The sequence below is a fragment of the Cinclus cinclus genome, chromosome 5 (genome assembly GCF_963662255.1).
Source record: "Cinclus cinclus chromosome 5, bCinCin1.1, whole genome shotgun sequence".
Taxonomy (NCBI): Eukaryota; Metazoa; Chordata; class Aves; order Passeriformes; family Cinclidae; genus Cinclus; species Cinclus cinclus.
In genome coordinates, this window is record NC_085050.1 from 28,440,340 (window position 1) to 28,455,095 (window position 14,756).

The 14,756-nt window shown below is 33.3% G+C and overlaps 1 protein-coding gene across 1 annotated transcript in view; it reads right to left on the reverse strand.

The window, feature by feature from the left end:
• The window catches only part of SGCZ (sarcoglycan zeta), a 176,860-nt gene extending 162,550 nt beyond the window's left edge, over positions 1 to 14,310 (reverse strand). The window contains 2 exon segments of the mRNA XM_062492813.1: positions 11,422 to 11,616; positions 14,206 to 14,310. Coding sequence (XP_062348797.1) covers positions 11,422 to 11,616; positions 14,206 to 14,310 — 300 coding nt within the window.
• Positions 14,311 to 14,756: the final 446 nt, after the last annotated feature.

The window sequence follows — 14,756 nt, forward strand, 5'->3', positions numbered from 1 at the left end:
AAGCTTTCACTCTTCATGATGAGGAAATCAAATATATACAACCAATTCTGAAGTAAACTATATGAATAATTCCACTCACATAATAATTGGAGTAGTTAAAGCATTTTATTGCTTGGGGTTTCTGTCCTCATGCTCATCACTACAGTATGACTACATTAAAGTAATGTGCAAGTAATATATTTTAAATTGAGCTAACCACATGGGGTGATTTGATAACCATGAGTGATAGTGATGAATACAATGGATTGGGGAACAATAGGAACAGAGTCAAAAATAGGAACAGAGTGGTCCAGAGGAGGGGCACCAAGTTGATCAGAGGGATGAACACCTCTCCTAAGAGAAGACTGAGAGAATTGGGATTGTTCAGCCTGGAAAAGGGAAGTCGTCAGGATGACCTAAGTGCATCCTTCCAGTATCTGAAGGGACCTTATAGGAAAGATGGAGAGGAACTATTTACAAAAGTGTGTGGTGAAAAGAACAAAGGGAAATGGGTTCAAATTGAAGGAGAGTAGATTTAGATTAAGTATTAGGGAAAAGCTCTTTACTGTGAGGTTTGTGAGGTACTGGAACAGGTTGCCCAGAGAAACTATAAATGTCTCAGCCCTGTTCAAGGCTGGGTTGGATGGGGCTTTGAGCACCTGATCTAAATGAATGTGCCCCTGCCCATGGCAGTGGGGTTGGAACTAGATGATCCAGGTCTCCTTCCAACCCAAACAATCCTATGAGGATTCTGTGATTCACTTATACAAGTGAAAAAAGGAAACACAGTTTTTTATTATGTCTTTACCTGAAGATTCATGAAGCTTTTGCTGACTTGTGTACTTTTAAGGATTTTATAGACCTCAGAAGTTGCTTTTATACTGGTATATAGATTTCCTTTGCTTTCCTAGGAGATCTAATGAAAAACAAGAGAATGTTGGAGCACTCAATATAAAGACAATTTTTGTCAAATAAGAAAAAATTACTTACTGAAAATACACAAGGCTTTTCTGCTTTCACATTACATTAAATTTAAATTAGAAAGGTTGTTTTTCCCCTTACATAGAGTGTTTTTTGGTTTCTAGGCAGTTTTAGAAAATTACCACCTCAGATACCAGTAATACTGCCACCATACTTCTAACTTGCTGTGTGTGGATCAGAGATTCTGGCATTTTTTAATCTCATAGTCAAATAAAAACTGCCATTTTATTAAAAAAACAATTGGAGGTGCACTTTTCTTCAAATATTGTTAGTTTCAAAACTAATTATGGAAAATATTCTAGCATTCTGTGATGATATTCCTGTTCAAAGAGATTAATCATCCTCAATCACATGGACAAAGTCAACTAAAACACTCATTCTATGATCTTTCTGTAGCTAGGTTCTAAAGCCTATTCAAATTTGAATATATGGACAAACTTCTGGCAATCCTTGCTTGTACATTGACTTGCTTAAGGTCAGAGAGCAAACAACAGATGAATATTAAAATGCAGCCAGCATAAGAAAGGCCATCTATGATACACATGGGTCACTGTACACACATGGGTTTCATACACACATATGGAAACACAACACATACACCAGAAAGGGATAGACCCATAATGAGTTCTAGGAAGATAAAGATAGCTTAAACATATTTTTGTTTCTCTAAATTGTTGTCATAAACAGCAATTAAGAAATAAATAATAAGTAAATCTAAATGATCTCAGCTACCCATACACTGGTCTCTTACTTGTAGATTTTTCAGAGAAACAGAGAGAAAGATCTAAGAATAAGCACAGAAAATAATCTAGGTATATGGATTATTTTTTTTAGCAATTTGAAGTGAGTTTAATTCATTCTAGTAAACTGAAAAAAAATTATAAAAGAACATCTATAACATTTTGTTTGACAAATTTATACAAGTTGTGTAACACTGTGTTGCATAAGGTATTGTCTGAAACTAAAGGCAAAAACTGAAACAACTGATCAATGTTTTCTATTCAAGATATTCTGATGGGGATTTCTTCAAAACTTATACAACCAATACCAACATAGTTATTTTTGTAAATGTGAAGGAAAAATTTGAAATTCTAGCCTGGAAAATATCCTAAATATATTCATAAACTGTTATTCCAACAGCTTGCATAGCTCTTTTTACCATCTCTTCAGAATTTCTCTTAAACTATTCGCAAAGTTATTTGAAAGCAGACATTGCTTGGAAATAGTTTAGTTAACTAAGTCACACTTTTATGACAGAGAGCAATAACTTACAGATCCAAATCCAGAATTCAGTTTGACAAGATATCAGTTTAGTTTTGTTCTCCTATGCTACAACACTGTTACTCAGCCTACCTCTATTTTCTTATCCATTTATGGCAGGAAGTAAAGATTTTAAACAATTTCTAATTTCCTGGGATTAGGACTAAACCACTTAGTTCTATTGACTTAACGTGATCCTTAAATTCCTAGTTTGACTGCACACTGTGATGCATTGAAAGACACAATAGAAATCACTGGTTTACCAATATAATGTATAAACTGAGAATCATGTACTCAGCCCTGCTTTCATAAAATCATAAGAATGGCCATTCTGGGTGAGACCAAAAGTTAACCCCAATGTCTCACTTCCAATAGTAGCAGACACACAAATATAAAAATAGGATATTCAGATCCAGGACTTTTTTTTTTTTTGGTACATTTTCCTTCCATGTGCTTACCCAATGAATTCCAAAATATCTATCAATTTTTTAACAGCCACATCACATCACGGGGTGAAGTTCTTCACAGATTAACTACACATGATGCTGTCAGAGTAACTCTTTTGCCCAACTTTTAACAACTCCTCTCCATCCAAGTGGCTATCCACCACAGAATGGTCCTTCTGTGGCCTGAACAGCTCTTTGTAGCTCATGTTCAATTGCCTTCCCTCCTATATGGACAGCTTTTCCTAACTGCCTTGCTTTCCTGGACTTACCCTGGAATTGTTACTTCTAATCATCAGTAATAAAAAAAGGAAGGTGAAAGACTTGTGTGCCTCACATACACCCCTAAAGTATAATTCCTGATCTTTACTATCCTGCCCAGGCACATAAATTCTTTGTTTGCATACTTTACTGCTCCACCTTCGTAAGAATCAATACTTCCAGCACCACACTTTGAGCTTTTAGAGCCTACATGAGAATACTGCTCTTCAACACCCTTTATAGCAAAGTATTTGTTTATTTAGCTGTTATTTTCCAGAGTTCACCCAGCATACTATGCATATGTACAACACACAAGAAATACTGTGCTCGATAAGGAAGTATTTCACATGGAATGGATCTGGAGAACACCAACAGATCCATCAAAGATCTGGATCTTACAACACCAACAGGCATAAAGCTGTGCAGGATGGTATTTTTCAAATAACATCAAGGTTGACTTTCAAAAACCCAGCCATTAACTGCTAACCTGACACTTGAATCTTTTAGATTGAGTGTATAAAAATAATACCAATGTTAAAGCATACAAAAAACCCACCCAGAAGAGTGAAAAAGTTTCTAGAAATACTTATAATCACATTCAACAGAGTGCACTACCAGGTAGTGAGAGGCTTTAATGTCCAGTAAACTAAAAGCTGTCACATGAGATTTTGGAAATGTTCTGTGTAATACAAAAAGATTAGTCGATGTAAAATAATTATTTAGGAATATAATTTCTGTGTGTGCAAATTTATACACTGTAAGCCTGCTGAATATTCAGTAATACTCTACTAATAAATTTCAGTTAACTAGAAAAGTCTTGTGAAATATTTATACGGCCAGATTAGTTAGATGGACTCTTCAGATGTTCTGCTAACAAATAGTAGTAGTCTGCAGAATATTTCAGCTGAGCTTATACCTTTGAGAACTTGTGATTACACTGTATTCTATGGTAAAATCTATATATACTTTCATCTTGATTGAGGCAGTGGTTTAAATGTGTTCAGAATTTTTAAGTATGTTTAAGAATTATCAGGTGTTTTATTACACTTTTACTTTGCATGTGACTCAGGTTTCACCTTAACATTAGGGTATCTGAAGTAATTTTATTCACACACACCATGAATCCAAAATCCATTAATATTTCCCTTCAGACTATGAAAACTATTTCTTTATTTGTACAGTAATCAATGCCCTTATCTGCCATTGAATTTTATTTTCTTGAAAGTAAATGTGTTAACCTTCAGCAAGCTCCAGGTTACAGCTTTATTAAACCTTTAAACAGAAGTATAGGAGTCCTTTGACAGATGAAAGCTCAGATAAAAATTCATAACAGGATATTTATTTTTCCACAGTTCATATTAAGAACTGCAGACCATAACATTCCTGCTTAATATCAAAAAGTGATGTGAGAGTTTAGAGCAAGCATATTCCCCCAGAGTTTTATATCTACCAGAGAGTTTGTGCTGCCATACACTTTGCCCTTTGTTCCTGTCCAACAGGTCTTCCTTAGGTACCACAAAAGATTGTGACCATTTTGCAATCATGACAAAAGGATTTCCATAGTAGCATCCTGTAGATAGGATATAATTTATATTATTTTGCTAATAATTGTGTTTAAAAGTATGAGCAAAATAAAGTAGATGGAAGCTTAAAAATCAACCCTCTCCCTTGACAGTTAGCATTTTAATTCTCGAATAACCAAAAATAACTATGAGAACCATCAATAAATTCAAATGTAAATAGTTTACATCCCTCTTAAAAAAAAAAAAAGTTTGGATGTTTATATGCACATAAGCTTATTCCAATCAGTCTGAGGAACAAATCCATAGGCAAATTGTTGGCATCATACAGTCTTATTTTAAATTGACTACTGTAAAAATGAGCACATTTTTAATAGTGATTATCACCTTTTGATAAATAATAAATATGTTAGAGTATGTGACAAAGACTATTTAAAATAAGTGTCTTTCATACTGCTTGTTCACCAATAAAGCTAATATAGATATTTGTTTCCTCTGTTACTTCTACGTAGCATGACCAGACCCCTAAAGATTACTGATATGAATTGTATATTCCTGAACACAATGAAGGAAATGAGAAAGCTCCATCTCTAAAAGATGGAACAATGATTTGAAGATTACCAAGTATATATTTTTTAATTTCTATCTTTACATCTGCTTTCATCTACCATTACTATTAAAATACCTCAATACTCAACTGAGCAGAGAATATGACAGCAATTTTGATTTTCATTTCATAAAAATAATTGCTTTTCATTTTTTGACTTGTGCCATCCCAGTATATGAGAAGAAAGAGGTGTTAAAATTTGAACTAGTCAAATATATAATATATATTAATGCCTATTGTATTTTTTATTATGCTTATTCCAATTTTAGTTTTTTGTTGATGTAGACAGAAATCTCTTACCATCTTGCACATCCTGGCTGTTATAAACCTGAGCCTTGAAGATAATAAGAAAAGTAAACAGAGTAATTAGAAATTTCTCTTTGGGAAAACAAAGATGTTGCTCTACCGTATAAATAGATGTCAATGAAGGAAGAAAGGAAGATCTATAATTACAACAATTGTATAGATTGTGATTGCACATCACAAAAATCCTGATTTCATTATTATAGATATTAAAGTATGTATCAGGGGTTTGGGGGATTTTGTTTTGTAAGAAGCAGTAAGATCTTACACCCTCAAGATCTTACACGAGGCTGCGCGCAATTTGCTGAATTTAATGGGTGTCAGTGGAAAAGGTGAGGACTACATTATTGATGGAGACTGATGTGAAAGACAGGGTATGCACCATGCTGCCTGAATAACAAATCATTGGACAAGCTCTGTCTGATGCACCAGGCTTTTCCAGAAAAGGTAGCCAAATCTAGATTACGATTATGAGGTTTAGGACTGGGTATTAACATTGACTTCTATTTTGTGGTATTCCCACTACTTCTACATTATCTCTGGCAATACAATTTATGATCTGCTTTTTTTGGATTTCTTGATTTTCATTTCTTAATTGTACCTAGCAGTAGTAAAATACGTTTGTCAGGCATAGAAATGATACCTTGTGTTGTATATTTTGGGTAAAGTCTTGAAATTTTTTCTCCTCATTTGCTGCAGGACAGAAAAATGCCTTATTCACATTTTTTATTAAAAAAGTCCTTTCTTCTGCATCAGTGAAACATTTGATTCGTTATTTAATCCTGTCTGGGATTCCAACCACACATTTAATATCCTGACTTGTAAGAAAGAAAAAGAAATATTCTGCCATGTAAGACATTCGTCTCTACTTATTCTATCTTATCTTCCTGTTTCTTTTTTATTATAATTTCTAAATATACTAGGTCTAGTTTAGGCTAATTTGCATAAGTACATTCTGCTCTTGTACTTAATACACAGACTTGTATTTATTTCAAGATGGAAGATTTGTACAAAGAAAAGCAGGATTCCAAGCAGAGAATGTAATTTTTTATTGCACTCTTTACTAAAATAAGTCATCCCAATAATAGAAAGGAAATAAGAATGACACATTTCATTATTCATACAGACTGTTGTTGCTTTTAAGTAACTAAAGTTTGTTCAAGTGGTTAGTTATCTTTCTAATCACTGCTAAATAAACTTAAAAAATATTACTGCTTGGACTGAACTATAAAATTAACTCTAATATAGTTGCTCAACTTGAAACAAACATGCTGATTCATAAGCCTTCTTTTGTTTCCACGACCTTCTGTTGATTATTTTCATGAACCCTGGTATACAAAATTAATTTTTCCACCTTTTTCCCCCTCATTAAAAATGACTGCACATCAGAAATGTTCTTCAAATATCTGCTGTTCAAGTTATGCACTTGGACAACTATAAGCATCAGAACTATCTTATTCGATAAACCTTAAAGAATTCAAAATTATATTTATAAAATATTCTCTTGAAAATCTCATTTTCTATAGACACCAATGTCATGCTAGAATACACACAGAAAGGAAACAGAGAACCTTTAATGGAAATTAAGTCAATTCCATTTTCATGAAAGCAAATATTTGAAAAAAATGCTGAGATACTTGTTCCAACCTATTTACACAGTGAATGATTAAGAATAAGCTGTCTTGTAAACACTGATCCCTCAGCTTGAGCACATGATTATTTCAGAGAAGGCAAATGTCTGCAACCTGAATATATATATATATACACATATCTATATATGTGTATACATATTTTTGACTAGCCTATTACATGAATTTAAGCTGTTGTTGACCTCTTCTGTACATTCTATAATGACACTCTGTGTCATTTTTGGAATGTTAAGGCCTTTATAAGAGGTTGCACCAGTTATGATTTAATGCCCAATTAGAATCACTCCAGTGAAGGGTAGAAGATGTAGCCATCAACGTTTTGAAACATGGGGCAAGCTACCTTTGAAATGCTGGTCAGGTCATATTGCATAAAGGTACAAGTTAGAACCAACTTAAGGGACTTAACATATAAGTCAGCCTTGACATTTAATGAAACAAATCTAAAGCAGTGAGACAAATGAGCAAGAAATGACCTTGGAAAGGCAAATGCCTCTTCATGTTCTCAGTGCATGACTACAAAGTAAACATTTTTAATAGGCAGTTTTCTCTAGGAAGTCAAGACCTAGATACTAGAGTACAATTTTCCAAAGCCACTGTAAGGTCAAGTTGAAAATGTTTAAACAATTGTGTAAATAGATTAAATTTTTCTACAGTTAATTAGACCACCTTTTTACATGACTTTCTAAGGTGCAATGTATTTGTTTTTTCTCTTGGAAACTCTACTAGTACTCGTCCATTAAATCCGAATGGCCAAACAAGTCTAAAAATGAGAAATTAATTTTATCCCATTCTTTCTTCATGAGAGATCATTTGTTAAAAACAAACCCCAAAATGTACCCCAAGCCATCTCAGAAGTAAAATAATTTAAGATCTGCATTCAGCCACACAGAATCAGAAACATAACCTACTTTTTACCAAAAGACACCTTTTCATGAGATGTCCAGTACTGTAAAATACACCAAAAAAAATATGCTTGACTGTTCCTGCAAGCTCTTGCCTTATGTATCACAAATTTGATGTCAGATTTGATGTCACCTTTCCACTGGGACACAAGAGGTTTTATATGAGTTATTGTACAGTCAAGTAAACCTACACCGTGCTTGCACTGACACTGATTTTGTCCTCCCCATAAGGACTAAGAAAAGAGGTATACAATACAGGAGGTAAAAAAGTGATTTAGAGGAATGGTACTAGAAATACTTAAAATGAATTTTTTGAATTTGCTCTGGACAGCAAATATGTGAAATGCTCAAAAGAGAGTAAGAATAAATTAGCTCATTCTTGCCTACGGCACTGAAAATGAAAGAGGACATGAGTGGTACAAAATACCCTCCAGCTCTCTAAAGTTGTGCTTTAAATGAGTGTTACAAAATGGGATAAAAATGTCCAAGCAAAATTAATTTGCTGACATTCTATGAGTAAATTGTTGATCTAGTCATGGAGCTGACAGGTTCATTCAATTAATTAAATTTCTGATTTCCAGTGCACCATAAGGAATGAGAACATATCTGTTACATAAATAAGACTGTGCATACATGTATACATGTCCTTTTGTAGACATCTGGTTTTTAATACTCATTTTAGCTGAAGATTTTCTAAATATTTTTCAAATATTGTACCACCAAGATAATTAGATATTAAAGAACAGTAAGACTAAGCTACCAGTGGGAAAATATCTTTCAAAAAAAATATTACTACATCTATCACTCCTCCATCTAATATTCCTGCTACACAGATATTAATCACTTTTAGTTTTGCATATTATACATCAGATAAATTATTTCTAACTTGTATTTACCTTTCAAGTTTCTTACCTTGTACGCTGGAAGAAGAGATTGCGTCCCTGAACATTTCTCTGTTTCCCTAGTCATTTCACATAATCTGATAAAAGGAGACTTGCACACCTTGCCTGCATTATGTCACAATTTCAAATAAACATTTTTTTTAATTACTTCTTTGATAAGCTATTCAACTTTTGTTCGTAAGAAAAATTGACGTCAGTGGCCTATCTTACGATGAGATGAATGTTTTACAGAAGACCCTATTTCTACACTTTGAGTATAAAAAGAGCATGGGCTAACTAGCTCAGATTCAGAACGTGACTTTTACGTGCAAGGTCAGTATATTCCGAAAACTTTTCCAACTAGAAACTCGATTGCAGAAAGGCTTTTATTATGCCAAATTGTCAATGGCTGTAGCTTTACAGTTAAAAATAGAAAGTCAACAGCTAATACAAATTAACAGTATTGCAATTGTCAGACAGCAATGACAGACCATGGCCTGGCTCTTCATGACCCTGTGAAATGTTGCAATTACAATTGTCTTTATAGAAAGCTCAACACTTGCTTATGCTAAAATAGGAAACAGTTTAAAATAATGTCAAAATGCCAAAGCAGTACAATTTCAGCAATTATTTTTATCATGGCTGTATTCCTCTTTTGAGTAAGCACTCTTGAGGTTTCTAGCTGCACTTCTGATTTCCTATCACTTTTCAGTTGCACAAATAAAATTTCTCAGTTTATATCTATCTGTACATATATACATGCACATGGAGTAAGTATATACATATTCCAAAGCCACTGCCTTTTTAAAGACACAAACTTTAGGTTCATAAACTAAATTATTTTATTCTTGAACACCTGCCCCTAAGAATGTGACTTTTTCTGACTTAATACAAATTTCCCACTTATGTTCAAATGCACATGCAAGGACATGAGCATGAAGATGTTACTCAACTTTTAACATGACAATCTTCTAGCAATCTTCTAGCATACAAGGATTTCAATGTGAATAGTAACTCCCCAAAGTAGAAGACTACCTACCATTCCATGAATCTGCAGAAGTAAATTAATTCTTCAGCACATAATTTTAAAAATGTATTTAAATATGATCAAGGAAAAAGTGCTTTATTATAAGAGCTGCAACGATTTGTTTGTTTTCTGCACTAGATTCCAGCACTGATTTGATAATTCACCACAAACTTTTAACTTGCCAATAAACTTTAACATGCAGGAAAGAAAAATATTTTGAAATATCTCTTTTTGTTTTGTTTAAAAAACCTGCATGATAAAATTCAAAAGGATTTCAACTAGATAGTGTTTGGATAGCGTTACAATAGCATGTAGTGTGGAAGGTCAAACAATCCCTAGATATAGAAACAGTACTTTCAAATATTCTATTGGAATGAAATGTACTGCAGAGAAAAATTCTGTGCTTCTTAAAAATCTATATTTTAAAATTGCTTAATGAGCTATGCCTAAATGTTTCCAGTACAAATGAATAACTATTTTAATAAGCAAAAAATATATATGGGTGTCCTGTTTTGAAAAAAAAAAAAGACAGAACCAGGAAAAAAATAAATTATATATATATGTGTGTATATATATATATGAAGACCCCTCGGAAAAAAGGCAACCCCCCCAAAAGATTCTCACAAACTTTCACAATATGTCTCACCAGACAACAGTTTCAGATAATCCAATGCATTACAAATCATCAACAGAACTAGAACAATTTTAGACATAGGTTTTATGCTGGTTTTGCTCACTATTCTTTTATTTCTGATAAGCTAATGGAGAAATGTGCTGTGACAGAGGAGTTGGAAATTTATAACTAACTATATCAAAATATGGATTATGAAAGTTAAAGTCCAAAGAAGAAGATGGCACTGATCCCAGCAAAAACACTGTTATTTTAAACTGTGTAGAGTTCTGTCTTTTCTTTTCATATACAAAAAGTCACTACTCTGCATACAGCTAGTACAAATTCCTACCACAGTTTCCATTGAACACAGATGTTCTTTCAAGTGTACATCTGAAATACTTTGCTGATATTAAAGATTCCAGCCAGAGACTGACTCATGAAAGGATGTGTCTTTTAGACTCACCTACAGCCTTATCAACCCCAAAAAGAGCTACTCCAAGTCCTAGGTGAAACAGTCCAAATTGGCAGTAAACTTTAAAAAAAATACAAAGAACAATAAAAAACCCAAAAGCTATAAAAGGAATTATTAATTGATATGATCAAACCAATTCCCTCCTAAGAGAGATACTATACAGAACAGATATAGTAAACTGATCTTGCTTGTTATTTAGTGGTGACAAGAAAACAAAAGATGCTTGAGGCAGGGGGCAGCAACCATGACATTTTTGATTTGAGCCAAAAAAATATAAAAATCTAAGACCCAGATATAGTTTCAGAAGATATGAACCAACAACATCAAAATAGATAGGGCACCAGTCCACTCAGTGCAAAATATATATAAGTATAATAAGCATCATAACTAACATTCAAAGAAGTACATATTATTTTTCCTCTAAAATTATACAATTTCTACATAACATGGTAAAGGAAAAAGAAAAAAAAATAGAAGTTAGTACTTGAAGAAATGAGGTACATAAAATTACTGTAATACTTACCACTGTGAAATTCATAACCTTCAAAATCCATATTGTCATTGCTAAATTAACAATCATGGTAACCAACAGCAGAAGGACAAAGAAGTATAAGCACCTCTTTCGCCATCCATAAATCCCTACTGGGTAAAACTGAGGATGTTCAGTCCTTGGAAGGCTGTTCTGTTGTGTTGCTAATATGTACTGCTCTCGTGTCATCTGTAAAAGAAAGATGTAACTATAAGTAAGTAAATGAGAGGTCTGTTTTTCACATGTAATATTATATGAAAAATATACCAGAATGTATAGAAAATCAGTTTCTATGGGCACAGAAAATATGCATTCATCTAGCATTAACCACCTCAATGTTATTTTTACTAAGTATCTACTGTGAATGTCATGGATTTTATGAATTTAAAGTAAACCTTTGGTTTCTCTTTCAAATTGGATTTACATTTCAAATTTATCAGCAAGAAATTATTATAAATATAAAGTTGTCCATGCATGTATCTTACACTCTAATTTGGAATATTGTTTTATTGTCTTTTATGAGATCATTCAGCAAAATTTGGTTCTGGAGAAAGAAAAGCTTTTCATGTACCTTTCCTTTTGTACTGGTTTTGGCTGAGGTAAAGGTAATTTTCTTCATATAGCATGTTGCCAGTCCACTCATACAAATAGAAGAAAATATCTCACCTTTCTAAAATACATCTTTCATGAATTAAGTTTTAACTCTTTTAGTATACTTAGCAAATTAAATTAATAGTTGATGATATTATACTATTATTATGCTATGCTTCCTTATTTAAAAAAAAGAAAGGAAAACAAACAGAAAACAAACAAACACCAAAACATCATTTTGCCCTTTAAGAGATGGATACAATGTTGAATTTCTGAGCTAGTTTAAATTCTTCTCACAGACAAGAAAGTAGTAACTGTTGACAAACTGCTTAAAGAACTTACTATTAATACTTTCTTAGAAAAAAAGTATTTATGCCATTTGATAAGAAACTGTATAAATGCTTTTCCTCCTTAACTTTCTTTTACAGATATTTATATTCATATTCAACTGTCACATTGCCTTTAGAATGGAAGGTATTAATTTTTTTCTGTGACTTAAAAATTAAATTAAAGCAGTCTCATTCTGTTTATGTAAGAGTTCTTCCTGCAATATGCACATTAGAAATGTTGTTTTAATAGGCTTTTTGCTCAGGAGGAAGAAGAAAACAAAACAAAAAAAAAATCCCAAACAAACACAAGTTCAACAAGCTTATAAACCAGATAAAACAACCAATTTTGCTGTTAAAAGCTGCCTTTCTTTTGACTAAAGAAAAAAATGCACAAAAATGAGTCAGTTGATTCAATGAGAAATGAAAGAGAGATTACATTCATTTGAAGGATCAAAGAAATGTTGATTTAATAAGATTTTAAAAAATGTGAAGCTCAAAAACGTTAATGTAATTATCTGTGTTGCTAGATATTTATCCAAATCAATGTTCTTTAGGCTTTACCATTCTCCTAGTGAATGAGATATTAATGGAATAAATTAACTTACAGTGAATAATTAGAGCCATAAGTCATAAAACACACATCCATATTGTGACAGTATATGTATCATTGAAATAAGTCAAAACAAATAAAAAATTTTAAAAGCAGATTTTAAATAAGTTAGCAAACAGGCATTTTGTAGTTTTTATGTTTTCAATCATTATTTCTTCCCTTTGCCCTCAATTTCAGTTAAATGCAATGTTTAGCAGTTTATTTATGTAGTAAATTTTACAAACAAAATTTCCCTCAATGACACTTCTCAATCCTCCCAAAACAAAGTATGGCCAGGTTTTAAGACCTTGGATCACCTTCTTATCACATCCTCGCAGTTTTCATCCTAGTTGAGTGAAAACACCTTATAAATACAGAAACTGAGTACATAAATAGGTGAATCAACTTTCTCCAAGTTTCTACACGTTTATTTAGCCAACCATTGTTACAAAAATGCAATGCATGATTAAATTTTGATATTTAAAGAAACTGGTTAATTTTACACCACTTCCATTCTCTTGTGATTCAACTTTATATATTACCTATGAAAAAAATATTTTCATTAAAAATAACTGGAAAGTCAACTTTCAGATCATGACAATGTCAGAAGTAGCACTGGTCCTAAAACTGTGAGCATAGTCCCATGGAACAGACCCTTTGCAACACAATCAGTAAATACGATGACATTTTATCCCATCACCATAGCCAGTCATCCCTCAGTTCCCTCTGCATCCTGTTCAACTCTGTGAGGTTTGGTGCAGCAAGCTGTCCCCCTGCAGCTCATGGAGGGCCACGGGGGAGGAGACATCCACACCACAGCCCATGGAATATCCCATGCTGGAATAGCCTGAGGTGCTGGAGTCTGCGACCCCATGGAGAGTTCCATGTTGAAGCAGAAACCTCTCTGGACCTGTGAACCCGTGGAAGGGGCCCACACCTTCTGTTGAAACCATTGCCTGGAACATAGCGCTACTCCTAGACATTTTCATTACTGACTAATTCTCTGTGCATCATTTCCTTAATTCACAGGAAGAATGAAAAACATCAAGGTAGTTTAAAATACACATTCACAGTATGACAGCATCTAAACCAAATAATCATTTGGTTTGGTAAGGAACTGGATGAGCTGTAGAGTTTCAGATGCAGAAGAACAATAGCTAGCTGGGAAAATTCATCATACCATCATTTAGAGGGAAAAAAAAAAAAATAAAAAGCAATCTGGTCATGACTAGCCAAGTCATGGCTTGAAACACCATACACATGATTTACCCGAACCAGCTAGCTCTCCCCACTCACCCTGAAAGTAACACAGCTCTTGGCCAGCAGGTAATGCTGTGGAGAGCTCTCTTTTTGTGTGACACTACAGCACGCCATTCATTTTGCTTCCCCTCACACAGTATGTGGCATTGAGCTTGCAGCAGAAAATGTTACTGTTTTCTTTATAGACTTAAGGTGAAAGTTTACCCAACATAGTGAAAAATGCATCACACAGAGCAGGAAGTTCTATAACAACCATAGCACTTCTTGTGTATAAAATATACAACTGCTTACAATGTTACATCCCAGCCTTGGCTTTAAAATCAAGACTTGAGAGGAAATTAAGATGCTCCTTATCAAAACAAATATGAAGATGGAAAGCAAGTGGGTTGTATCTTTTGAAAAAGCCTGATGCATAAACAGATGCATTTTCTTATAAAGCATTTAAAATGCCAAGCACCTATATGTGAAGGTCTTGCTGTCACTTGCAGTATCTATTGAAGCAGATTAATTGTTCCTTCTGTTTTACAAGTGTTTAGTAAACTAGAATACTTCCAAAATTA